Source organism: Macaca fascicularis, chromosome 14 (genome assembly GCF_037993035.2).
Source record: "Macaca fascicularis isolate 582-1 chromosome 14, T2T-MFA8v1.1".
NCBI lineage: Eukaryota > Metazoa > Chordata > Mammalia > Primates > Cercopithecidae > Macaca > Macaca fascicularis.
In genome coordinates, this window is record NC_088388.1 from 85,934,111 (window position 1) to 85,961,896 (window position 27,786).

A 27,786-nucleotide genomic window follows, 5' to 3' on the forward strand; every position below is an offset into this window, starting at 1 on the left:
TGGCTGTATCCCATAGTGACATAGATATTTCAATGGAGAGAAGATTGGACCACATTAGGGCAGATGATTTGATCTCAGCCAATATTTCACCCAGTGTTGGAAGCCTTCTACAGTAATGCGTAAAAGTATAACTGATTGCCTATTCATTCACCAAACACCACATGCTAGGCATTGCACCAAGCACAGGAAATGAAGAGATGTGAAGATATAATTCCCTGGCCACAAAATATTCACTGTGTAGTAGCAGAGACAGAGGCAGAATCAAATTATTTCAATAGAATTCAGTATATGCTAGATTATTAGCCCAAAGGAAGAAGTAAAACATTTACCTACACTTAGCAATCAAATTTAGCTATTTCATTTTTAGTAATGAGGCCTATAGCTCTCACATACCTTTCAATTTTAGAAAATGTTAAGAAGAGTCTTTTTGCTGAAAATTAAAAGATATCACCTTCAAAAAGGATGAGCTCATTTACGTAGAAAATAAAATAAAGCTGTTGTGTCGGTATATACAGAAATGAATGTAAATGCAGAGACAAAGCTTGGGCAGGGAACACATCATTGCCAAAGTGTTTATTGGGAGAGAGGAGAAGGTAATAGGAGGGTGGTGAGAAGGTTGTTCCCTTGTTTCCCATATATTTCTGTATTATTTGAAGATTTTAAATCAAAGATGTATTCACATCTTGTTTATGTTATAATCGCATTATTGTACATGTACCGAAAGAAAGGAGTCGTCTCCCAGATATCCATGTGTGCTTCAGATCTTTGTTCAAATGTCACTTTCTGAATATCCTATTTTTAAATTGCCACCTCACCACCATTAAAATCTCCATCCCCTTCTCTAATTTATCTGTCTTCATAGCATTTACCACAATCTGACATGCTATGTATTTTACTTTTTTACAAAATATTATTGTCTGTCTCTCCCGGACAATTAGAACACAGGCTCTGTGAGAGCTGAGATTACTGTGTGCCAGTTTTACAGCTCTAAACCCAGGGCTGAGGACACACATACCAGGTGTTCCATAGGCCAACAGCCTGACTCTATACAGCATTAGCTAACAGCAATTATTTCTGAATGGAGAGACTACAGATGTCTTTTATTTTCTTCATTCTGCTACTTGATATCTGAATTTTTGTAATGAGCACATATTACCTAAGAAAGCAATTGAAATTATTATTTTTTAAATGATAACCTGGGAACTAAGAAAGAGGCTCCCCTAGAAGCCACCATGGAAGGAGTAAGGGCCTAGTGGGAGTCAGGCCAAACAGCATAGGAGAAACCTCTTGAGACACTTGGTGGAGTAAAGTTAGTTGGAGTTAAAAAGCCAACTAATTTATGACTCCTCCGCTGCCTCGCAGTTTCCAGACATCCACACAAATGCCTGGTCTACGGGTCACTGGTTCACAAAGGGTCTTCTGCCCCATAGCTTCCCATCCCCAAGCAGCGGGGCCCAGAAATTTGCCCACATCCTTCCATCCAACAAATGTTTTTATCTGGGTCCTACTTAGATTTCAGCCAATTCTTTGCTGAGCAACTTGGCTTACTGTTTTCCTTGGGAACCAGACTCTTTGTAAGTTGGAGTCATAAAAAGAATGAAATCCTTTACCTGATACTTTTCTATTCGGGTATTCAAGCCTGCCACAGATGGAGGCCCTGTGGGCCACTCTCTCATTATAGGCACTGGTACCTTAGCCCAGCACTTTGAATAAGGCACATGTGAGAGTGAATGCTGAGCTTTTTTCATTCTTTTCTTCTCTATTTTTTTTTCTGTTCTATTTCTAATTGAAAGCCATTGTCTTGAGGGAATGATTGCAGCGATGGCTTAATCCTCATCTCAAAATGCCATCATAGGAGCAATGGGAGAAAGTGGTCCTGCCAGTCTGAAATCAGTTAAGAGACTTGGTTTCTCATAATTGTTCTGCCATTAACTTGTTACATGATCTTAGTCAAATCATGTTACCTCCCCAGGCCTCTGTTTCTTCATCTGCAAAATAAAGATCTTTGCAGTGTTTCTCAAGTCCCTGCCTAAATCAGTTTTTGTTTAACTGAGGATCAACAGTGACACCTTGTGGTTCTCCTTGAGCCATGTCTTTGTTTTTTCTAGCCCAAGTTTAAGGGAACCAAGGATATTTTTGCCTGTTCCCTTGCCTGGCCCACCCACCCTATCAGCTTCATTTAGCATGGCCCTAACCTTGTCTCCCGCTAGATTCCGAAAAGTGTGTCCACCCTTTGTTCACCAGCTGCTTCCCAGCCTCAACTTAGCAGATGTTACTAAAATCAAACTACAAGTAGACTGCAGACACCAGCGTGAAGGCCTGTGCTTCTGTGGTGACGTCTGCGGTTTGCTGTGAATGTGAGGGTATCAGCCCCAGGTGTTTTTTAGGGCTGGTAGTGCAGTCCCAGAGAGGGATCTGGGCAACAGCTCAAAGAGCAAGACTGAAGATTTTACTGTTTTCCAGCACTCCTACTAATTTGTAAAATTATCAGATTCCAAATTGTTCTATGCCACAGTTTTTCCATTCATAAAATAAGAAAAAGCTGCCATAGCACTGCCTTCAAATTCAGTTAGTCTATTCATTCATTTACTTATTTCTTCTTCAAATATTTAATGAGCATCTTCCTGATGCCAAGTTCTGAGCACCTACCTGTGCCAGTAGTCCGAACTTGAGAAGACAGTCTCTACTCTTCAAGACCCTGTTCTTGCCTAATGAAGAAGAGAGAGGGAGGAAAAACTTCCATTGCCGTGCAACAAAGTAAGCCTTATGGCAGATAATGTGTACACATAATGGCATGGAAGCCTGGAGACAGACAGCATACCAGGCCTGGGAAGAATGTTTGACAGAGAACAGGACACTTAAATGCGGACTTTCACAGAATGGAGCTTGCCAGAGGAGACTGTTCAGGAAGAGAGAACAGGGTGGGAATAAACATGATCTATTTAACAGGGTGGCACATAAACATGATCTATCTAGATGCCCTACCATAAAATCAAAACACAAAACTCGACTGACTCAATTCCCTCCCCTTCCAGATATTACCCCATTTCTCTACTTCCCATTGTAGCCAAACTTTCCAAAAATTCATGTTCTGTCTTCACTTCCTCATGTTCAACCACCCTATCTTAGCTACCACCCCTCTGTAACCACCTAGCCTGGGTAGAAACAAATGCCAGCATGATACCATACTCAATGATCCTCTGTCACTGTTGGCATTGTCATCATTCCATGGCCATACTTTCCCTCTCAGTGCCATTTGCCACAGTGAGAAACTTTCTTTCTTGACTTCTTGTTTCTCTTGGCTTCCATGACACCCACTCTCCTATTCATGTTCCAGGTTCACTGTCTGCTCCTTGCTGGTCTCCCTGTTCAGCTCCTCCTACTCCATTCGATATCAAATGTCAACATTCTTTTCTTCTATCTAGGAAATCTCATTCATTCCCATGGTTTTAAATGTCATGTACCAGCTCCTAAATTTTGTATATGCAAACCTGACCTCTGAAATCCAGTCTTAGCAACTAGTGAGGTCTCAGCTTAAATGCTACCTGAAGGTTCGGTGATCTTCCCTGACATTTTTCTTCTTATCTGCTTCTTGCTAGATTGAGAGCTCCATGCAGGCAGATTCATCCTTACTTTCTTCAAACTTGCATGTTTAATGATTAGAACAGTTCCTAGGATACTCAAAAATTATTTGTTAACTAATTCCTGAATGAAATATAAGTAAATATAAGTATTTCAAATAGAATAAATCTGTTATTTTGATTGTTTTTAAGAAATTATTCACTCAATCCAGTTCAAGTTCAGCCAGGCAAGCCTCACAAAGGGGCATATGCTCAGTGTTTCAGGATGTGATCTAATTTTTAATTGTTTCTTGATGCAAAGTATCACCTTTTTCCAGTGACTGTTTCTCCTCCTCCATCATCTACTCTTGCCCAATGGGAGATTTCCCAATGAAATCCCACTGAAGATCTGAATCAGAACATTTCATTCTCCATGGTTATTCCAAGTTCACAAACTTCATTTGTGGCCCTTGTGGCAGTTGATATTTTTTCAGGAAATACTATAGTTGCAGCAGGCCCTGTTACAGCTTAGAGGATATGCACGTTGTGGATGCTTTTTACCGAAACACATGATAACCAGGTATCCAGGAGCGGGAGCTAGCGACACGGTGGTCCGGACCTGTGGAAAAGGGAATGCCACTCCTGGCAAAGGGAAGCAACAGGCAGCACATTTTGTTCAGAGAAACAAGGTGAACCCTCTTGGAGGTAAACTTAAGGCTGAGATCCATTTCGGCTTGAGGCTTCCAAGGCACAAAGCAGCTCCCAGTAGCTGAGAGGGATCAAGAAATAGGATATCCTCATCTTTCCTTTGTAGCAAGAGCATTCAGAAACGAGGACCACTGGTCACCTGGAATAGAAAGTTATTATTAAAATAAAGCTCCAGTCACATTATTCAGGAAACTTTGGGAATGTTTATAAATAGATAAAAATAGTAATGGCCAAGGAACATTCCTCTCTCCTACCTCTCCATGAGACAATACTGACCAAGTTAAACATGCCTTGTTTCCGAGATTGAATCCCAGGTCTACCTCTGATAAATCAGATGGACAATTACTTAACCACTCTCAACTTTTATTTCCTCCTCTTTAAAATGGGCAAAATGGGTACAGTGGCTCTTGCCTGTAGTCCCAGCACTTTGGGAGGCCGAGTCAGGTGGATTGCTTGAGCCCAGGAGTTAGAGACCAACCTGGGCAACATAGCAAGACCCCATCTCTAAAAAAATAAATAAATAAAAATAAAAATAAAATGGGCAAAATAATGTCCTCACACTATCGCTATGAAGATTAAATGAGACAGTACCTGTTAAGTGCAGATACAATACCTGGGACACAGTAGTAGCTCAGTAAAAATACTTTCCATCCCTTAATACCTAAGCAAAAGAAAATGCCCTGAGGATGTAGATATTCTCTAGAGAATTTTTTTCTATATTTGTTCAATCAAACATATGAATAAATAATACAGCAGCCTAGACAGGAAGGGACACCCAGCATTGAATTATGATTTGTGCTTTCCAGAGCTGTCTGCCTATTACCCTGGTATGTTTGTTCACCTTCATATTCCTGCATCTAACAGACTTCCTGGCATATAACAGGTGCACAAAATGTTTACTGGCTTGAATTAAACTACACCTGCACTGTAGGTCCCAGCCTCATGTGACTATTAAGCAGTTGAAATGTAGTTAGTCTGAATTGATTGTGCTGTGAATGCAAAACACACACCAGATTTTGAAAATTTAGTACCCCTTTTTTGGGGCTACTAAACGTAAAATATTTCATTATTAATTTTTATATTCATTACATGTTAAAATGATAATATATCACATACATCAGGTTCAATAATATATATTATTAAAATTAATTTCACCTGTTCTTGTCTACTTTTTTTTTTTTTTTTGAGATGGGGTCTCTGTCGCCCAGGCTGGAGTGCAATGGTGTGATTATTGCTCACTGCAACCTTGAACTCCTGGGCTCAAGTTCCACCTCTACCTCTCAGAAAAATGGAACTACAGGCACATATTACCACACCTAGCTCATTTTTAAAAAATATTTTTGTAGAGATAGGGTCTTGCCGTGTTGCCCAGGGTGGTCTCAAATTCAAGTGATCCTCCCACCTAAGCCTCCCAAGTTGCTGGGATTACCAGCATAAACCACCTTCTATTTCTTTAATGTGATAACTGGAAAATTTTAAATTACATATATGGCTTTTACATTATATTTCTAATGGACAGAGCAGAACTAGACTACAGGCCACCAACTGGCTGAAAGGTCATTGAATATGTATATCTCAGACTTTTTTCTCTGGACCTCCTCTCTTGTTAAAGTTATACAAGCTTTATAAGGCATTTTCTAGGTCCAGCATTCTATGATCTTATGAACTTTAGACTACAGTTTCTTATGTAAGAATACTGATTAAGTTGCTAGTCTGGGCCAAACACTTTTGTACACACTGTCATTTAGTCTATATGATAAACTTAAGAGGGAAGAATGACCCTCCTCATTTAATAAGTGTAAAAAGAAGACTCACAGAAGTTAAGAAACTGACTAATGTCACCTGGCTTGTAAGTGGCAGAACTGGCCTGGAATCTTTGCCCGTTTTCTCCAGTTCTTTGAAAGAATTCCCAACAGAAAACACAATTCAAGAGTCAATGTGGGTGCTTTGACTTGGTTATTCCCTATGATATATTTCCTTGAGAAGAATCATGTATCATCAAGATCATTGTAAAACGATATGCAAGAGGCTCCTTAAAGAATGGAGAGGAAGCCCCGGTGCTTCTCAAGCTTGGTAGATCATTGACACCTAGCAGTAAATGTAGGGAGGCTTCTAAGGAGGTAAGATTGAAAGCTGGAAAAGCAGGGGCTGCTGGCGGTTAATTGTTCACCAGATTCAGAAGACACGGCTGGGAGGATAGCGGAGGAGTGAAACATTGACCAGTTCTGATTTAGATGCAGGAATGTGCTAGGGAGGCACAGAAAGGTCGGCACCTGAGACACCTCTCATGGGCAAAATTCTTCTCCCAAGGACTGTGAAAGGAACAGAGAATGTGCTCAGAGAAGAAAGGGGCTGCTGGCCTCAGAGTGCACTTATTTTGCCAACTCCTACAGCCATTTCTAGGGCCTACAACAACAACAAAATGATGACGGCATGTTTGACTTTTACAACCCACCAAACTCTGTTAAATTTTGGAGACCTGGGACCAAGAAGTAAGGGATAGATAAAACAAAAAATGAGTTAAATAAGATATTGCCCTTGCATTGGAACCAAACTGGAAAATGCAAACTGGACTTGAAGGCTCTTGGACCTGGATTCAATTCTTGGCTCCACCTAACCCCTTAATCCTAGGCAATTCAGTGACTCTCAGTTTACTCAACTGGGAAAGTAATAAAACTTACCTCCAAGAGTTGTTTTTTTTTTTTTTTTTTTTTTTTGAGACGGAGTCTCGCTCTGTCACCCAGGCTGGAGTGCAGTGGCTGATCTCAGCTCACGGCAAGCTCCACCTCCCGGGTTCCCGCCATTCTCCTGCCTCAGCCTCCTGAGTAGCTGGGACTACAGGCGCCCGCCACCTCGCCCGGCTAATTTTTTTTGCATTTTTTAGTAGAGACGGGGTTTCACCGTGTTATCTAGGATGGTCTCGATCTCCTGAGCTCGTGATCCACCCGTCTCGGCCTCCCAAAGTGCTGGGATTACAGGCTTGAGCCACCGCGCCCGGCCAAGAGTTGTTATAGTGATTACATGATAATCAGGAAGCTCCTGAGTCCTGGTGTAATCAATGTCAAGTTGAAGAGTAGGAAAGACTACATTGTTTAAAATGGTCCAAGGGTTCCCTAAAACCTTTAGTGAAAGGTTCAGTATGGCTTCCTTTCCTCCAAGAGCCCAGCTTATTTCCACAGCTTCCCTCCCACCCTCTGCCTCTTCACCCCTACCCAACTGGGGTCAGCTTCTGATTTGTGACACTTTTAGAACCAACATCCTGAATGCTGAGACTCAGTATTTCATTCTGTAGCATTTTCTGAAGCCTTTAACTCACCGAGGAGAGTTGACCCCTTCAGAGGCCCTTCTTTAGCACAAGCCGCCAAGCTACCTTTTCCGGGGTTAGCCGTTGGCCCTGTGGGGGTGAGCTTGATCACCCCAGACATCACTTGACAAGGAGCATGCTGCATTTCTCTTAAAACACAAAACAAAAATTTGCTGGCTGGCTGCCCGGTTTCTGTTATGTAGACCCAGATTAAATTTCTCTTGGACTGGTTTGTAGAGCCCCTGGATGTTGGACTGGAAAGTGATTTATGTTTTCTCTTGGCAGGGAATTACCCAAGTGAAAACTGCATTGAAAAATAACTGTTTGACTGGAGTGTGTGTGTGTGTGTGTGTGTGCACGCATGTTCGTATACATTTATATGCATGCCGTAGTCTGGTCTGGTTGATAAGCTGCTTCTCATTGGTTGACAAGCTTTAGAAGTAGAAAATCAACAGCCAGGAAAAGGGACTTACAAATATGCCACCCTTAATAGTAGCAGGGTTGCCATGATTAAGTTTTAAATTTGATTCTGAACTCCCTGGCAATCAAGGCAAAAATGAAAACATAATCAGGCATGTAGCTCTCAATAACAGACAGGAAGGCCCTCCTGACCCTTCTTGAAAGCATTCAGAATATTACAACAATAACAACAGTCATTTACTGAGTACTCTCTATGTACCAAGAGCACATTTTGTGCTTGAAACAACCAAACAAATTAGTTTTTTCTTTTATGGTTGAAAAAATTAGGCTCCCAGAGGTGATGACTTTTGTAAGACTTTCCAGTTAGTAGCAGTTGAAACCTGAATTACTATCCAAGTATATCTGACTCCAGCTACTAACCAACACTGTCTTTCCAGCCTGTGATAGGCATGTCTTCAGCAACATTTTCATAGCAAATGTGCTACTTTTAATGACTGTTTGACCGTCAAGTAGAAATTTCAAAATTTGGGAGTTTGTTTCGTGTCATATTCAAACTGGAAATGAGTTGAGTGAGCCTCAGAGCTTTGCTCCATCCCCTTTCCCATCAAAAAGTAAAGAATAAAACTAAATATATGTTGAGTCTACCAAGCCAGGTGCCCTACATTCATTTCCTTCTTTAAACTTCACCCAAGGCCAGGTGCAGTGGTTCACACCTGTAATCCCAGCACTTTGGGAGGCCGAGGCAGGTGGATCACCCGAGGTCAGGAGTTGGAGACCAGCCTGACCAATATGGTGAAACCCTGCCTCTACTAAAAATACAAAAATTAGCTGCACATGGTGACATGCATCTGTAGTCCCACTTCCTCGGGAGGTTGAGGCAGGAGAATCACCTGAACCAGGAAGGTAGAGGTTGCAGTGAGCCAAGATTGTACCACTGCACTCCAGACTGGGCGACAAGAGCAAGACAGAATCTCAAAAAAATAATAATAAATAATAAAAAAATAAATAAACTTCACCCTAAAAAAAGTGTGACTTAGAGTCTTAATAAACGGTTTTTGGTTACCAGTTGCAAGACCCACCTGAAAGAATTTAAATAAAGGGATACCCATAATTATAAATAATGTGTATCTGGGAGAACTCAAGGGTGGGAAGTGTGGTTGAGCTTCATAAGAGAGATGAGAAGCAGAAACTGGGAAGTCAGAACACTGACTGGACCTACTTCTCCAGAGGGTATTGTCTTTTGACCCTGCTTGTCTATGCATCTCTGTTTCGGGGTGAACCTTCTTGTTTCCAAGTACAAAAACCTCCATTAGGGCTATACTCCTGGATTTTGGTTCATGAATTTGGGGAAGGGACCAAGCACTCATAGTTCAACTGTTTCCCCTCGCATTTTCCCCTCCATCTACATGCAGCAGCCTCTGGCTATTCAGGGTTGTCTACGAAAAGTCTCTCTCATTATGTGTTCAGCATTGCCACACTAAACCATGTTTATCTGCAAAAAGCTCATGCGTTACTCCTCCTCTGCCATAACCTCATGAATCCCTTAATTGGTTTGCAAGTGAGGCAAGGAAAGGGGAGGCTACTTATTGGGCCCCCTCAAACTCCAACATGTTAGTCAGATAGGGTTACCCAGTCATGGTGTCACCCCCACTTCCCAGATCAAGAATTAACAGAGCCTCTGGATGTTATTCTTAAGTATTTTTTAGATTCTGACTAACCTAACTTGAGTCAGTCCACCATGGGTCCAATCAGCTCTGCCAGGGGCCTGGAACCATGTGGTACAAACAGAGAGGAGGAGAGTAGTCAGAGAGAAAGAATCAAGGGGCTAAGCAGATACCTCAAGGTTTCTATTATAGGCAGGCGTTGTCATCTGCTTTTCACCAGTGGAGAAATTGCATCTTAGGGAGAAGACAGTCTCACAGCTAATATCAGAGCTAAAAGTCATACTGAGGTCTGATTGACTCTAAAGGTTATATTCCTAACATAGTTATAAGATCTCAGAAGCTGCCCTGAGCTGGCATTCTCTAGTTGGCATTGAATAGAATACCTGGCATCGTGTCAACTATCCCATCGTGTAAAGTATCCCAGTAATACTAACAAGAAATCAGAGTTAAGATTTTACCTTTTCATTTTTTTTTATTTTAAAAATGAGATGGGGTCTCACTATATTGCCCAGTCTGGTCTTGAACTCCTGAGCTCAAGGAGTCCTCCCACCTTGACCTCCCAAAGTGCTGGGATTACAGGCATGAGCCACCGTGCCTGGCCTTACCTTCTCATTTTCAGTGACATCATCTTTTCCTTTCTCCTTCTGAACTACCCTAGAAATACGAGCTGCAAAGATTAATAAAAAGAATACTAGGCTGGGCGTGGTGGCTCATGCCTGTGAGCCAGGAGAGGCTGAGGCAGGAAGATCACTTGAGTCAGGAGTTTGAGACCAGCCTGGCCAACATAATGAAACCCCGTCTCTACTAAAAATACAAAAATTAGCCAGGCATGATAGCAGGCACCTGTAGTCCCAGATACTTGGGGGGCTGAGGCTTAAACCCAGGAGGCGGAGGTTGCAGTAAGCTGAGATTGCACCATTGTACTCCAGCCTGGGTGATAACAGAGAAACTCAGTCTCAAAAAAAAAAAAGTATACTGTACTTGGTCCCAGAAAGTTTCCACTTACAAGTTCCATGTCCTTAAAACGCACAGATTTAACCTTAAGCTCTTTGATCATCATTCAGTTTTTTCTTTTATTTAGCCTATATAGATGTATGTATGTATGTATGTATGTGTATATATGTATATGTTAATGTAATATTAAGCATATGTTTTATATACTTATACATATTATACATAAGTATAACATATGTATATGTTAATGTAATATATAAAGCATATGCATTACAAATATTTTATACTTATACATGTGTATTATATATAAGTATAATATATGTATGTATTATATACTTATACATGTTTAATACATATTACATTAACATACATATACTTATATAAGTATGTAATCCATATGCTTAATATATTACATTAACATATATAAATCTATAATACATATGTTTAATATATAAATGCCTAAGACATATATACCATACCATATAATATGTATTAATATGTAATACATGTTTTATTATTATATCAACAGATATATTGGATATCTACAACATATTAAGTAATTAAAAATAAAACAAATCCTACCAGATGCTTATCTTCTAAAGTGAGAAATGCAAATTAAAAGTAACTATACCGAAATAATGTTTTTCTGCTCTCAGATCTCCAAATGTCCAAATGTTCTGCAACACATGTGGGTGAGGCCAAGGGGAAACAGGTGCACTTAAACACTGTGGATGGGAATATGAAGTAGTACAATCCCAATGAAAGCAATTTGCCAAAACTTATTAAACCACAAACTTGGCCGGGTGCAGTGGCTTATGTCTGTAATCCCAGCATTTTGGGAGGCTGAGGCAGGCGGTTCATCTGAGGTCGGGAGTTCGGGACCAGCCTAACCAACATGGAGAAACCCAGTCTCTACTAAAAACACAAAATTAGCTGGGCATGGTGGTGCATGCCTATAATCCCAGCTACTCAGGAAGGCTGAGGCAGGCGAATCACTTGAACCTGGGAAGTGGAGGTTGCAGTGAGCCAAGATCATGCCATTGTACTCCAGCCTGGGCAACAAGAGTGAAACTCTGTCTCAGAAACAAAAAACAAAAAACAAAAAAACCCCCCACAAACTCAAGGCTGGGTGTAGTGGCTCACGCCTATAATCCTAGTACTTTGGGAAGCTAAGGCAGGCAGATCACCTGAGGTCAGGAGTTCAAGACCAGCCTGGCCAACATGGCAAAGCCTCATCTCTACTAAAAATACAAAAATTAACCACGTGTGGTGGCACATGCCTTTAATCCCAGATACTTGGGAGGCTGAGGCAGGAGAATTGCTTGAACCTGGGAGGCAGAGGTTGCAGTGAACCAAGATTATGCCTGGATGACAAAGGGAGACTCTGTCTCAAAAATAATAATTTGGGCCAGGCGCGGTGGCTCAAGCCTGTAACCCCAGCACTTTGGGAGGCCGAGACGGGCGGATCACGAGGTCAGGAGATCGAGACCATCCTGGTGAACACGGTGAAACCCCGTCTCTACTAAAAAATACAAAAAACTAGCCGGGCGAGGTGGCGGGCGCCTGTAGTCCCAGCTACTCGGGAGGCTGAGGCAGGAGAATGGCGTAAACCCGGGAGGCGGAGCTTGCAGTGAGTTGAGATCCGGCCACTGCACCCCAGCCTGGGCGACAGAGCGAGACTCCGTCTAAAAAACAAAAACAAAAAATTTGAAATACAAACTCGTAGACAATTTGTACCAGCAATTAGGTTTCCAGGAAATTATGCTTCAAGTGTTCTCACACTCATAATATCATCTGTATATGATTGTTATTGTGGCATTGTTTATGATAGCAAAAGATTAAAAACAATTTAAATGGCCATCAGCAGAGGCCTAGATCATCTATAAAGTGGAACTCTGGGCATCAATGACAGAGAATGAGGAAGCTCTCTAAGTTCTGAAACGGAAAACTACCAAAATGTAACAGTGCGTGGAAAAAGCAAGGTGCAGAACAGTGTGTAGAGTATGCGTATGTGTAAAAATTATATACATAAGTATTAGCAATACTAATAGTACTAGTAATTACTTATTTGCTAATATATGCAAATACAGTATATTATACTGTAATAGTATTCATTATAATGGTATAGTATGTGTATATATGTTTGTGTATATGTATATGTATATAAAATCTTGTATAGGCATTAAAAAAATCTCTGGGGAAAAAAACTGAAATCAAGAAGTTCCTTTAAAAAGAAAAATGTGGGTTGGGAAGCCAGGCAAATGGGGACATGGATGGGAATAAAACTTTTGACAGAATATCTTTTGAGAATTTTGAACCAACATGAATGTATAAGCTATTCAAAAATTGAAATAAATATATGCATTTGTAAATATATGCATTGTCATTTGTAAAACGACAACAGTGCAGTGAATGTTAGGAAGGAGAAGCCCAGGGTCCCACAGGAACAAGTAACTTAGTCTCCAGGGCCTAGGGAAACTCTCTGATGAAGTCGCTTTTAAACTGAGACTGGAAGAATAGGCAAAGAGGAAAGTGGATGAAGAATGGCTGACCAGCAAAAGGGACCCCACTTACAAAAACCCTGAGCAGGTAAAGAGCTTCACAGTCAAGGAGTAAAAACATACACAGTATGGCCAGAACACAGAAAACCAGGGGAAGGGGAGATGCAGGAAGGAGTAGCCAAAGCTGAAAGCAAAGTGAGGGCCAAATCGTGCAGGCTACGTGAAAAATATCTGGATTTGCTCCTAAGGGCAATGGGAAGCCATTGAAGGAGTTTAAGCGGGAAAGTGATGGGATCAAGGTTATGTTTTAAATGGATTGCTCTGGAGCCTATGAGGAGAAATGACTGGAGGAAGCAAGATTGGATGTTGACAACTCATATATCTGACAAACTACTCTGGAAAACTGTCTGGCAGTTTCTTATAAAGTTAAACATACATCTACCCTATGACCTAGCAATTTCATTCTTGGGTATTTATCCAAGTTAAATGAAAACATATGTTCACAAAATATTTGTACAAAATTTCTTATAGCAGTTGTATTCATAGTAGCAAAAATGATGTAGGAAAAAGCCACTAAATTTCTACCAAAAAATGAATTAATAAGCAAATTGTGGTGTATTTCTACAATGGAATACCACTCAGCAATACAATGGAAGGAATTCCTCATACACACAACATGAGTGAGTCTTAAATCCATGAAAAAAAAAGCACAGATATGTACATACTGTATGATTCCAATGATATGAAATCAATGTACAGAAAAATAGTCCCTAGTAATAGAAATCAGAAAGTAGTTGCCTATGGGAAGGAGACATTGACTGGAAAGAAAAAAGCAAAGAATTATTCTGGGGTGACGGAAATATTGTATCTCTTTTTGCACATGGTAGTTACCCAGTGTATACAATTGTCCAAACTCATCAAAGCAAAACAGCTGGACTTGTGCTTTTTATTATCCCAAGCTCAAGTGACCCATTCACCTTGGCCTCCCAAAGTGCTGGGATTACAGCATGAGCCACCATTCCCAGCATGCTTTTTATTATCTATTAAGTATACTTCAAGTTTTAAAAAAGAGCGGACCTTGAGGAAGATAGGAGGCAACTGTAATAATCCAGAGAAAGGTGATGGCAGCCTGGTCCCCTATTACTGAGGACCAAATAAAATAACATGTATAAGAGGGCAAATAATAAATCTTCATGCAAACCATGAAGCTCTATGCGAACTGTGAACCTTTGTGTGAAAGTGAGGACCGAGTCTAACTTAAACCCCATCAAATTTTGGAGGTGATGGGGACTTCCAAAATTGCCCCCGAGGCAGTCCCATTGTTGGCAATGAAGGACTTGGGGGCGATTAATCATGATCATCTGGTTGGTTTGTCACAGTTTGGCAGGAAGTGGGACCAATGACTGCTGAGAGTCATCAGAATACTTGACCTTGGGGGCAAAAGGCGGGGGAGGGGCAGGAGCTGCTTTTGCCAGAAGTCGTTTTCTACTGAAAACTGGGCTTTCCCAAACAAGAAGTGTATTCAGCTGCTGGGCTGGCGTCTTGAATTTATTTTTTTGTATAATTAGGGTTTGAAGGATACAGCAAAAAAGGAAGCAGACTGTCAGTTCCTGATGCAGGGGCCATCACCATCAGTGACACGGCCACCCAGCCTTCAGAAGAGTTTGCTGGGGGCTGAGAGTGTGTGGGAAATACACGGGGGCTGCTTGCAAGCATCTGCCTCTGAGTGCAGACAGGTTTGGAGAAACAGCTGTGTGGAAATCAGGCAAAAGTCATCTGAAGAACTGTTCACTCACCATTTAACTGAATTCAACTTTGTTTCCATGCCATTTTTTTTCAGTGTTAATAAATCTCTGATTATTTGCTTTAATTTAATGTTGATTTTGTTTTCTCAAAACTACTTGGAATGAGCAGACACAGCTGGATCCTCCCTATTTACCCCAGTGGATGCTAAATGCCCTGGTGAAGAGGAGACACCCCTGCACAAAGCAGAGCTGCGGATTCTCTGACCTCCTTGAAGACCCTCTTCTGAGCTGCAGTGGACATTTGTCATATTTTTATTAATGGGTGTCTGTCATAAAATCTCCCTCTGTAAGGGTTGGTCACTGTTGTGGCTTCTCTAGATGTGAGGTTGGACTCACCTTCCATACCAAAAGTGCACAAAATCACACTCACACTCTCTGGTTCACACATAAACACTCACTCATAGAACCCTGGCACAATCTGAGGGTCAGTAATTGACTTTGGCTCAGCACACCAAGTGGTCTTGCCCTGAAGTGTGAATCTCAGGGAAGCAATACAAAAACAGGCAGGGGGTGGGTGGCTATCTCTGGAGACAGCTGGAGGTCGTCCTTTCAAAAGCAGGCTGGCTGGCATGCTGACCAAACTACTCCTGCCAAGGTGCCATTGCCGTGGTTCCTTTGGCTTGACTCTCCCCTAATTTCTACTCATTTCTAAGGTTAATTCTCTTTATTCTCCAATACCCACTCCAATACATTTCCTTCCATTTGTGTTCTCCAGAGTCTGTTTTTATTGCTGACACCTAAGACAGTGCATAATCATAAGCCAGTGTGATTTCATTTCCTACTTGAAGCCTTTAAAGAAAATGCTCTCAAGCAGTACCTCAGACACCCAAATGAAAGGTGTTACTTGTGTGGCAATGGAAAGACACCTGAGCGGGTGGGCATGGGAATAGAGGAAGAGGAATAGAAAAGAGGAAGGGAAAAGAGAAAGTACTGCACATTTCGTACCTACTATAGTCTAGGACTGAGGATACAGCAATGATCAACATAGGCAGAGGCTCTAACAGATGCCAGGAGCCAGCTAGGCATTTGTCTGGCTACCTTATGATAACATCATAGGGAGGGAGGTGCTCCCATATCCCAAGTGGGAAGAGTGTGGCTCAGTGAGGCTGAGAAACTTGTCCTGGGCCACACAGCAGATGACTATTGGAGCTGGAATCGGAACCAGATCTCATTCCTAACCACATCTGCCCTTTCCACTACATAAATTTGCTAGACAATGGTGGGTAAACCACGCACCTTTTTTTCTTTTCATATTTTGATTTCACTGTTGTAGCCATGATTTGGAATGAGCCCACCTGAGCCTAATGATGTAACAAGATCACTGGATTATATATGTACTTACTTTAAAAACACAAGGTAGAAAACTTTACTGAGTCCATGAAAAGAAAAGCTGGAGGCACGTCAAAGCCTGTTTTGATTTAAGTGGAATAGATCCAGCTTGAGTGTAAATTCGAGACTGTGTTTGCTTGTGTCACACTCTATTTTTCAAATTACTTTCATATGTCCCGTTTCATTTATTTCCCCCAGTTCTAGATGGGAAAACTGAGGCCTGGGACTTGAAATAACAGATGTATGTTTGCATAGCAAATTATGAGAGCCAAAACTCAAACCCATTCTGTCTCACCGTACCTCACTGCTTCTTTCAGCACACAATAATTATTCTTGTACCAAGTAAGTTTAACAAAGTGACTTGGATCGATTCGTTCTGATGATTTGAGTTAGCTCCTGGGATCATTTGGGTAAATATTAGGCCCACATCTCTTTCCAAACATATTCCATCTCTCTCCCTCTTCAGTTTATTTCTTAACTTTTTTCTATATTTTCACCTCTCCTCCCTCATCATACCTCCCTTCCTTTCTCTGTTAAACTCCTCCCCTTCTCTTCTTTCCTCCCTTCCTCTCATCCTCTCACCCACAAAAACATTTGTTTGTCTTACATAGGGATAGTGTCATGTGACTGGGTGGCTGAAATGAGAAGTATCTTTTAAGCTCCTGGAAGCAGAATATTTTCTTATGGATTTTTTATTGTTTGGATTGTTTTGCCAGGCTAATGAAAAAAGACTCCGAGGTCCCCTTATCTCAGGCCAACTAGAGGATGCCTTCAAGTTTTTGTTTTTCTTCCCAAGCTGGTTCCTTACAAATGCATCCAGAAGGTCATTCCCAGGTCCCCAAGATAGTGGTGGGTAATCAATCACATCCAGGACATCAGCATTACAGCAGATAAGCTCATGCATGGGAGGATTTGGGAAAGGAGAAAGGGGAGCCTAAACTGTCCCTGAACCATGTGCTCCAGCAAAGGCAAGCTGAGGGATTACTTTTTCTAGGACTTCACTGGGACAGCCACAAGTATATTCTAGCTCCAATGACCATTCTTCCCTTTTGATTTTTGACTCAAAACAAATAAAAATACACATACATAAAATGCTTAAACATTTCCTATATAATCTGATAATTGCAATTCAGCAAGCAATAAAGATTGTGTGATTGTGTTTAATAGCTCCAAGGGCTGGGTCCACACAGGGCCCCCAGGCAATAACTAATCCCTCTGAAACAAACAGAGAGGACAACTCCAGACCTGGCTTTGCCAAGGACACGATTTGTAAGCTTATTTAAGTCACCTAATTTCTCTAGGCCTCAGAGTCCTCAACTATAAAATAATGAGCTAGTTTATTATTATTTTTTAGCTAGTTTATTATTTCAACCAACGCTTATTAAACATCCACTTTGTGTCACGCTTTGTGCAAGAAGCTGGAAATATTTTTAAAGTATAGACACAGTATCTGTTCTCAGAGGGTCTCAATGTTTAATGGGGGAAAAAATGCATCATAAGAGAAAAGTGCTGTGGAAGGGCAAAGGTAAAAACAACTCAGCCTAGGAGCTTATCTTTAGGTTTCTTCCCAACCCCAAAGTCTACGTGCTTGGCATTTTTTGTCTGTTCATTTTGTTTTGGTTGTCTTTTCACATGGATGTATGTTATTTCATTCTTTCTTGACTAGTTGTTTTCAAATCATTGTTGTCATTGTCAACATTAGCAATTACCAAATACATATTGTTTAATTACCCCAACAACTCTAAAAGTTAGACATTATAATCACTATTTTTTATACAATAACACTGAAGCCCAGAGAGTTAAGTAACTTACCCAAGCTCACATAGCTAGGAAGTTACAGAACTGGGATCGGAGTTGACCCCCATCAACTCCAAAGTACATGCTCTTTCTACTACTTGGTGCTGCCTCAGGTATATGTAGCCACTTAGGACAAACAACACCATTTGCAGGAGCCAGTGTGAAATAAAAATATGAGGCCCTTTGTTCAAATATTGAAAATTTCAAGACAGCAACAGCAAAGCATTAAACAAAGCACAAGGCCTGTCTAAGCACAGGGCTCTGAATGACTGCCCATGTTGCACACTAGGAATCCAGCCCTGCCAGCCACAATTCAGTTTGCAGTGGCATCTCCCACTGAAGCAGAAAAGCTTCATAGCAAGTTGCAGGCCCAGATCACAGTCGCAGAATGTTTCAGTGATCATGCTTCACATGTAGGATTTCTGGCATTACCCAGAGAGTTCATTGTGAACCACCTGGCAGGATTTGGGTGCTCTGTGTGGTAGCTTTTTCAGAGTAGCCCTGGCACCTAACCTAAAGAATATTAATATCATTTCTGGTAATGCCAATTACTTTTTTTTTGAGATGGAGTTTTGCTCTTATCACCAGGCTGGAGTGCAATGGCACAATCTGTTCACCACAACCTCTGCTTCCCAAGTTCAATTGATTCTCCTGCCTCAGCCTTCTGAGTAGCTGGGATTACAGGCATGTGCCACCATAGCCGGCTAATTCTGTATTTTTAGTAGAGAAGAGGTTTCTCCATGTTGGTCAGGCTGGTCTTGAACTCCTGACCTCAGGTGATCCACCTGCCTTGGCCTCCCAAAGTGCTGGGATTACAGGCATGAACCACTCTGCCCGGCCAGCCAATTACTTTTTTTAGTGTGGGGAAAGCTATATAGTTTTGAGCTGAAAGAGTTTTGCTCGGTGCAATGGTTCATGCCTGTAATCCCAGTATTTTGGGAGGCTGAGGCAGGAGGATGGCCTGAGCCCAAGAGTTTGAGACCAGCCTGGGAAACAGAGACCCCTGTCTCTACAAAAAAAATACAAAATATCAGCCAGGCATGGTGGTATGTGCCTGTAGTGCGAAGCTGAGCTGGGAGCATCACTTGAGCCTGGGAGGTTGAGACTACAGTGAGCCATGATCATGCCACTGCATTCCAGCCTGGGTGACAGAATGAAAAAAGAAAAAAAAAAAAAAAAGAGTTCTGGTCATACCCTCACACCCTTACTCTTACATTCTTACATTTAGAACATGAGGAGGGGGAACATTAATGCTGCATAAATGGAACATGTCCAAAAGCCTCTTGGGATGCAAGCCTCTTTTTAAATTGCAAACTGGGACCAGTACGTGTGCCCTAATAGAGGGCAGTAGGAAAAAAAGCAACAAGAGCTTTGCAGCTGCTAGATTACAAACTTCTCTACTGAGGCACTAACTCTTATTAAGGTGTTAGCTCCTACTGACCCAGCAGAGGTTGAGTAAAGATTGTCATTTTGGTCAGTGATTCTTAACCAGTGGTATTTAATCTTTTGAGATCGCAGACCCCTTCTTTGAAAAGTATGAACCATCTCCCCAGAAAAAAAGACAGGTATATGTAAAATATTCTTGTGTTCAATTGTAGACTCTCTACCATAGCCCTAGATTTTTAAAAACCGTATTTTAAAGCATGGCTCCCCTAATTATATAATTGTCAGAGGCGTTTGAACCACAGCAACTCCATCTTGAGTAGGGGCTGGGTAAAATAAGGCTGAGACCTACTGGGCTGCATTCCCAGATGGTTAAGGCATTCTAAGTCACAGGATGAGATAGGAGGTCAGCACAAGATACAGACCATCAAGACCTTGCTGATAAAACAGGTTGCAGTAAAGAAGCCAGCTGAAACCCACCAAAACCAAGATGGCCATGAGAGTGACCTCTGGTTGTCCTCACTGCTACAGTCCCACCAGCACCATGACAGTTTGCAAATGTCATGGCAATGTCAGGAAGTTATCCTATATGGTCTAAAAGGGGAGGCATGAATAATCCACCCCTCGTTTAGCATATAATCAAGAAATAACCATAAAAATAGGCAACCAGAAGCCTTCTGTCAGTGGAGTAGCCATTCTTTTATTCCTTTACTTTCTTTATAAACTTGCTTTTACTTTATGGACTCCCCCATAGTTCTTTCTTGCGTGAGATCCAAGAACCCTCTCTTGGGGTCTGGATCCAGACCCCTTTCTGGTAACAGAATCTTCCAATGTTAGAACTAGACAGAAACTTAGAGATTATTTTTGTGAAAGCACCTTATTCCTAGTGGTGTGAAAGCTGAGGTCATTTGGGATAATAAATGGTTCTGCACATTTTCAAAGAGCTAGTCCTCTCATTGTCAACGCTACCTTGAACTAGTTGTCCCACTCCTAATTTGCTCCTGTCAAGACACTGCAGCCAAATGGAACAATCCAGTGCCACAAAAGGCTGCTGCTAGGATGTCAGTGAACATTTGTGGAGCACCTGAACCAGCCAGGGTATTGGGCGCAAGAACAGCTCTTGTCTTTGAGAAGCTCAAACACATCTAGAGGAGAAACAAACAAGAACAATATAATGTAACATAACACATGCAATTATAGATGTTTGAACTAGGTTCAGAGGTGCCCTAACAGAAGGTGCTACAGGCTCTGCTTGATTGGATCATGCGAAGCTCCCAGAAGAGGAAATGCATATGCAGGGACTTGAAGAAGAGGAGGAAACACTTATGCAGGGACTTGAAGAATGAGCAGAAGGGCCATGGAGGGGAAGAGTCTCCTGGCTGAGGAGTCTAGCATGCACGAGCAGAGAAGGCTGAAACAGCCTGAGGACAGGAGGAGCTAGAAGTGGCTGGGATTGGCTAGAGCATAGGGTGTGTCCGAGGAGGAGGAGTGGTGTGTCCGAGGAGGAGGAGTGATGTGGCTGGAAGAGAGGGGAAGAGCCAGACCTGAGGGTCTTGGATATCACTCTGAGGGGTCTGGACACAAAAAAGAATATCAACCAATGTGATGGATTAAGGAACTCCTTCCTAGGGGTGGTGCAAGGAGGCCAGATAGTCATCTGTCCTAGATGAGCTTCTCAGGGGTTGGGGGTGGGGGCTGGGTGGGGCTGGAGTGAGGGCAGCCTCTCTGAGATCCCTATCGCCTCTCTCTTTAAAAATCAGCCACTGCCAAACACTAGAGAACCTAAGAAGGCCCCTGTAAAGCATTCAGAAATGACAGGCAGTCAGCCTAGAGCACACCTTTAACAAGTCAATAAGACATACACAGCAGAAAAGGACCACACTTCTCCATTAAAAGATAGCCAAATGGGAGAAGGCCTTCTCAAAAATACAGGGAAATTTCTCACTTGATGTATTGATGTTTTTCCTCTGCAGAGCTTCACATTTTTCATTCATTCTTAAAATTGAGCCAGTTTAGCCCTAGGAGGTGGGCAGGCTCTGAGGAATCATCAATCAAGAGAAGAGAACAACATCGCCAGAAACACGTAAGGGAAATGTTTCCATGTCACTACTTCTCAGGATTCCTGGGCATTAAGGGTACTTAAGAAGTGCTTGTAAGGAGTGTGTTTTCTCCCAAGCAAATGCATAAACAAAAAATCCTAATTACAGGGACACTGCATTGAGTCTGTCCTAAAGCTGTTCTGCCTGTATTCACCACTAGGTGTCATTAGAGCCCTCTTTTAAAAGAAACAAAGCTTCAAAAAACACCTCAAGAGAATAATTTTTCCAGTGTTCCTATTTCTCAGTTAAAAAATATGTGTGTATATATATATATTTTTTAACATGAGTAAAAATTGCAAATGTTCAGGACTTAGCTCTCGAGTGGCTACTAAGGATTATGATTCCTCAGACTACCTGCAAATATCATTAGTCCTACAGAATCACAACAAATACATTTTTATTGAAATATCTATGGTAAATATACATCTTACAGGAAATTCCATTGCGTTTACACTATTTATTTAATAGAAATAATCTCTGAGATTATTTGCATTTATTTCTGAAGGAGGATGTTTTTCCTTCCTCAGAATAAGTTCAGGAAATGGGTGAAATGTTCAGGAAGTTAGCTAAATGCTGATGTAAATCCAAAAGGAAGGTCTGTTGTTGTTTCTTTCTTTTTTTTTTTTTTTTGGGGGGGGGTGGAGGGACACACAAAAAAGCTAGGAAGTGGTTCTCTCATTCACTTATGGAAAATGTTATACTGAATTTCTGATTTAAAAGGAAGAGGATTAGAAAAAATGTGTGGGCCCATGATATCATTTTCTGTAGAACTAGTTAGGCAATCCACAGTAGCTAGCAAAGGAAACTGTGTCAAGAAACAAAATCTACATGGGAGACATGACTTGGATTCAGTTTGTCCTAACTTAAACCTTTACAATGAAATTTGAATCAGCTACTCTAAGAAGTAAGTCGTGTTAGAAAACTCTGAGTCCTGAAGAGCTGGTGGGGCCTCTTAGCACTACATAAACAACTAAATGCTACCCTCTCCTCCCAAGGACCCTGTCCCCTCCACTAACAGTGTCATGCTGACCCTCGGACTGCAAGGGGGAGTCTGAATGCAGTGAAACTCAAGATCTCCGGGGTACTTGGTCAATGTTGCAAGCTGCTGTGGCCTTTGGCGTTATTTATCTTTAGTTTGCAACGTAGGGGTGTGCTGTATCAGGTGTGCAGAGCAAACAAACTCCTTGCCTCTGAAACACTGGCATTTTAGAAAGCAAAGATTCGGCTCATTGACCAGAGCTACAGGGGACACAATTTGTTGTGGCTTCTCTGAAAATCACCCCCTCTTTTCCATCTCTCTGCTACCACCTTCATTCAGGCCTTCATGGTTTCTCATCCAAACCGGTCTTCCTGCCTCCTGCCTGCCTTCTTCCCAGCCCGCAGTGCACACAGCACACAGAGCAAGCTATGTAAAAACACCAACAGGGACATGAGCCTTCCTTGCTTTCAAACTTTTGCCGACTCCCCTGTGCTGAGCGCAGGAGAGAATACGGACGGCCTCCAAGGCCTTTCATAACTTGGCCTCAGCCCACCTTCCCTCCTACTCCAAGAATCTCAGGCTCCAGTTACACTGAGCCACTCACTGCCCTGCACCTCCTGCCAGGCAACTCTCTGCCAAGTTTATTCACACATTTATCCTTTTCACTCTGGATAAATGAGGACTGATCATGTACTGTACTTCTTTTAACTTCTATAGGGCAATCTCTTTGTATTTATACAATTATGACTTAACAGTAGTAAGAGAAGGTTCAGAGGGCACAAGGTAACACACCTACATAAACAACCCTACTGGGTGCAAATATTGTAAATCAACATATGCCTAGAAAAGGTGGTCAGATGCTGAATTCTGACTATATACTTCCGATGGCACATAATGAGTAAGTTTCAATTTTTATAGTTTTAACATTCTGAATTCTGGGGGTGGTTTTGATGAGCAGACCAAGTTTTAAAAGAGTTATGGTCTTTGGGATCCTCACTTCTTTCTCTTCTTCCCTGCACCTTCCCTACATGTTTACATCAGCAGATGTGTCCTTTGAGGGGTGAAATGGTGAGACGACAGCAGTTTAGGAACTGTTTGCCCATTACACTGGGTACTCAGAAACTATAAGACCTAGGGACTTAGGAAGAAATAACATAGTAAGTGTGATAGGACTAGTAGCATTGATCATTTGTGGGGAGGAGTGTAGAGAGAGGCACGTAGTGTGCCGCAGCGAACTTCCAGAGGGAAAGGTTGTGTCTTATTTATCTGTGTCCCCTACGGTGCCTTCACAGGACAGTGGCTGGCACATGATGGACCCTCATTCAGCTATTCAACAAATATTTACTAAGCAGTAGAGGATTTGTTTTTCCAGGTTTAGAGTTTTAAGCTTGTTAATAGCAGCTGAATTCTTTCTCTGTTTTGTCATCTGCACTTTTGGACTCCAAGTTGGACTTCATATTTCATAGTTTTTAAAAATCACTCCCTTTCCCTTCCCTAGCCCATTCCAGTGTTCTATATACAGTAGACTTTCAGCAAATATTTAAAAGAGACAACTTACAATAGGCAACACGGTGGGGTAGTCGATCATTCCCTAACCTATCTTTGAGGCTAGAGAATTTTCTCTGAGGCTAGTGCCGTAGCATCTTCCCAGAAAGTCCTGCCAACTTGATGGCTCTTGTTGTCACCTTTGGTTTCCTTCCTATGGTGGCCACATTTGTCACCAAAGCCCTTCAGTTTCTCCACCTAACAATATTAAAACCCTCCCTTCCTGCCCTCCTTCCTTACTCCATTTCTTCTTTCCTCCCTCCCTTCCTTCCTTATACACATTTTGATACTTGTGCCCTGTGCCAGGCAGTGTGTCAAGCTCTGACGGTACATAAATAGACAACTTTAGGTGCTCAAAGTCACACTCAGGGAGCTCAGTTTAGTAAGAAATGGATGCATGCACAGACCTTGCAATCACAGTGCAAGGAAGGCTCCCAGAGTTGAATGCACAGAGGCTTAAACCTACCTATCAATAAAAGGAAAGGGAAGCAGGAAGTGGCAAGCAGAAGGATCGGGGATGTCTTCCCAGGAAAGATGACACAAGGCATTAAAAAGGACAGGCATAACCTAGTTAAAGAAAGATGGAAAGGACATTCCAGGCAAAAGGAATCAACACATATGCAAAGGCAAAGGGGTGAGAGGAAAATGATGAAACCAGGACAGGCTTTTCTGTGACTTATCTATTCCATCTCATTGCTTTATATTCTACCCATTTACCTCATATCAAGTGGAATGATGCAACCCCAGGCATTTCAGGAAATTTACATAGCCAATCATTTAATCTCTTAAAGAGAAAGGCATTGATAATGCAGGCTTTCCATGAGATTAAGCACGTTCTTGGGTGAAAACAGAATTGGTTGCTTATAGGAAACCAGGTGGAAAGCTGATGAAAATCAGGCAGTGGATGGAAAAATGCAGTACATTTGATTTTCTATTCCCTTTCCCTGGTAATTTGAGAAGTTGGAATCCTTTGCCATGAGGGTAAATAAATCTATGGGCCCTCTTAGCCTAAAGATGAAATAGACTGAAGGAAAAAAACAGGGTAATTCTAAGAATTTCATGTGAGGCCAAGGTCCATTTTGAAAGTCTTTTGGACTAAACTTTTGCAGGTCCAACACATTTTCAAGATATTTAGTGGGATCCTCCCAGTCCTACGATACCAGCTTGCATTGTGAAGGAAAACGAAGGACAGAATAAAGCCCTTCTCCCAGTCTGGTTTATTTTTGTACACGGAACCTCTGAAAACAGGAGGCCAAGGCTGACCTCTTTAGTCAAGAGTCAGCTCAACTTTAAAATTATAATTGCATGTGAAAGCTAAAATGGGAAAGAGAAAAAATCAGTTCTCAAGACCGAAATGCTAAAAACCCTTGGGTCACATTCCAGTTAGGGTCCTGGCCATGCACACAGAGCTCCCATTGGGGGAAGGTGGGCAAGAGACCAGTCAAGACCAATTCAAACCATAGAATGTTGGGCATCATGGCATTTATTCTAGAGGTGTCCAGTTTACAGATAAAGAAATGTACTATAGTGATTATGCTATATAATCTTTTAAAAACTAGAAGCTTACAGTCAGATCTCATTATTGAGAAAAGTGCCAAAGAATCTACCCACTCCAAGTGAACTATTTGCAGTAAAGAAATCAGAGGAGGTTGGGTGCAGTGGCTTACACCTGTAATCCCAGCACTTTGGGAGGCTGAGGCGGGTGGATCACCTGAGGTCAGGAGTTCAAGACCAGCCTGGCTAACATGGTGAAACTCCGTCTCCACAAAAATACAAAAATTAGTCAGGCATGATGGCAGGTGCCTGTAATCCCAGCTACTCAGGAGGCTGAGGCAGGAGAATCACTTGAACCAGGGAGACAGAGGTTGCAGTGAGCTGAGAACTAGTCATTGAACCACTGCACTCCAGCCTGGGTGACAGAGCAAGACTCCATCTTTAAAAAAAAAAAAAAAAAAGAAAGAAATCAGAGGGATAGAGTCTGTATTAGTTTCCTTGGGCTGCTATAACAAATTATCACAAACTGGGTGACTAAAGACAACAGGAATTTATCATTTATTTGGGACAGGGTCTTGCTGCAATGCCCAGGCTGGAGTGCAATGGCGTGATCTCGGTTCATTGCAACCGCTGCCTCCCAGGTTCAAGCGATTCTCCTGCCTCAGCCTCCCAAGTAGCTGGGACTACAGGCGCACATCACCATGCCTGACTAATTTTTGTATTTTTGGTAGAGACGGGGTTTCACCATATTGGCCAGGCTGGTCTCAAACTCCTGACCTCAAGTGATCTGCCTGCCTGGACCTCTGAAAATGCTGGGATTACAGGCGTGAATTACTGCACCTCGCCCATAGGTATTTATTCTTATACAGTTCTAGAGGTTAGAAAGCCAAGATCAAGGTTGTTTTCTTCTGCAGGATCCAAGGAGGAATCTTCCCTGCCTCTCTCCTGGCTGGTGATTGCCAGCAATCGGTGTTTCTTGCTTGGCCCATAGCTGCATAACTCCAATCTCTGTGTCAGTCTTCCCATGGCATTCTCCTCTCTGTGTCTGTGTCCAAATTTCCCTCTTTTTTATAAGGATACTAGGTATGAGATTAGAACCCACCCTAATCTAGTAAGTATGAACTCATTTTTGACTTTATTTAATCTGCAAAGACCCTATTTCCTAATAACGTCATGTTCACAGGTATCTGGGGTTAAGATTAGGGGGACACCATGCCCATAGGAGTATAAAACAAAAACAAAATAAATCCCTGTATAAAATAAAAATACAACCAAAACCCTGAACTGGGCATGGGAAGACCTGCTAACCAACCTTCTCCAACCCCTTTGGGCTGTCCTCGCCCTCTCTACGTCTTGGTTTCTCCACTCTAAAGGAAGGTCATCAGGCCTGCCCTACTGACTTCAGAAATGCCAGGAGAGTAAAATGAAATCATGTAAATGAAAGTATTTTCTATTCAGAAAATGTTTCTTTAAGTGCAAGGAATTAAGAATTCATTCCAGATTGTGTTGACTTTCCTTAACTTCATAACTACTTAATGAAGAGGTAATGGAAAGAGAAACACAGCCCTACTGGGAAAACCATTTAAATTACATACTTGCCTTCGTTTAAGGTTTGAGGTAAGTGTCCAGTAGCAATCTGCAGATAAGGAGAGTAGTATTGCAGATCCTTGTTCAATGGGCTTTTTACTCGCACCAAAACAGGGTGGTATTCAAGCGAAGCTAAATGGTGGCAAGCAATTTAAAAGCAAACCAAGAGGCCTAACATTCACATCTGGGACATCAGCAGACGGTGATGGCTCTCCTTCTCTCTGTCTGTGTGGTCTATAATATTACTGGCTCCCATAACAATATCCTCATAGTAGCTTTGAATTTGCTTTGTCTGATGACTTTTCTGGATATGGCGACACAGACCACACAATTTATAAAATTAGCTAAAGAAGCCACTTTCGGCCGGGCGCGGTGGCTCAAGCCTGTAATCCCAGCACTTTGGGAGGCCGAGGCGGGTGGATCACGAGGTCAGGAGATCGAGACTATCCTGGCTAACATGGTGAAACCCCATCTCTACTAAAAATACAAAAAACTAGCCGGGCGTGGTGGCGGGCGCCTGTAGTCTCAGCTACTTGGGAGGCTGAGGCAGGAGAATGGCGTGAACCCGGGAGGCGGAGCTTGCAGTGAGCCGAGATCACGCCACTGCACTCCAGCCTGGGAGACACAGCGAGACTCCGTCTCAAAAAAAAAAAAAAA

The 27,786-nt window shown here is 42.0% G+C and overlaps 1 protein-coding gene across 1 annotated transcript in view; it reads right to left on the minus strand.

The window, feature by feature from the left end:
- Positions 1-560: 560 nt before the first annotated feature.
- FZD4 (frizzled class receptor 4) overlaps positions 561-27,786 on the minus strand; it is a 37,458-nt gene continuing 10,232 nt past the window's right edge. Inside the window, exon 3 of the mRNA XM_005579303.5 lies at positions 561-4,407. Within this exon, the coding sequence (XP_005579360.1) occupies positions 4,384-4,407 (24 nt within the window). The 3' untranslated portion in view covers positions 561-4,383. The remainder of the gene's footprint in view (positions 4,408-27,786) is intronic.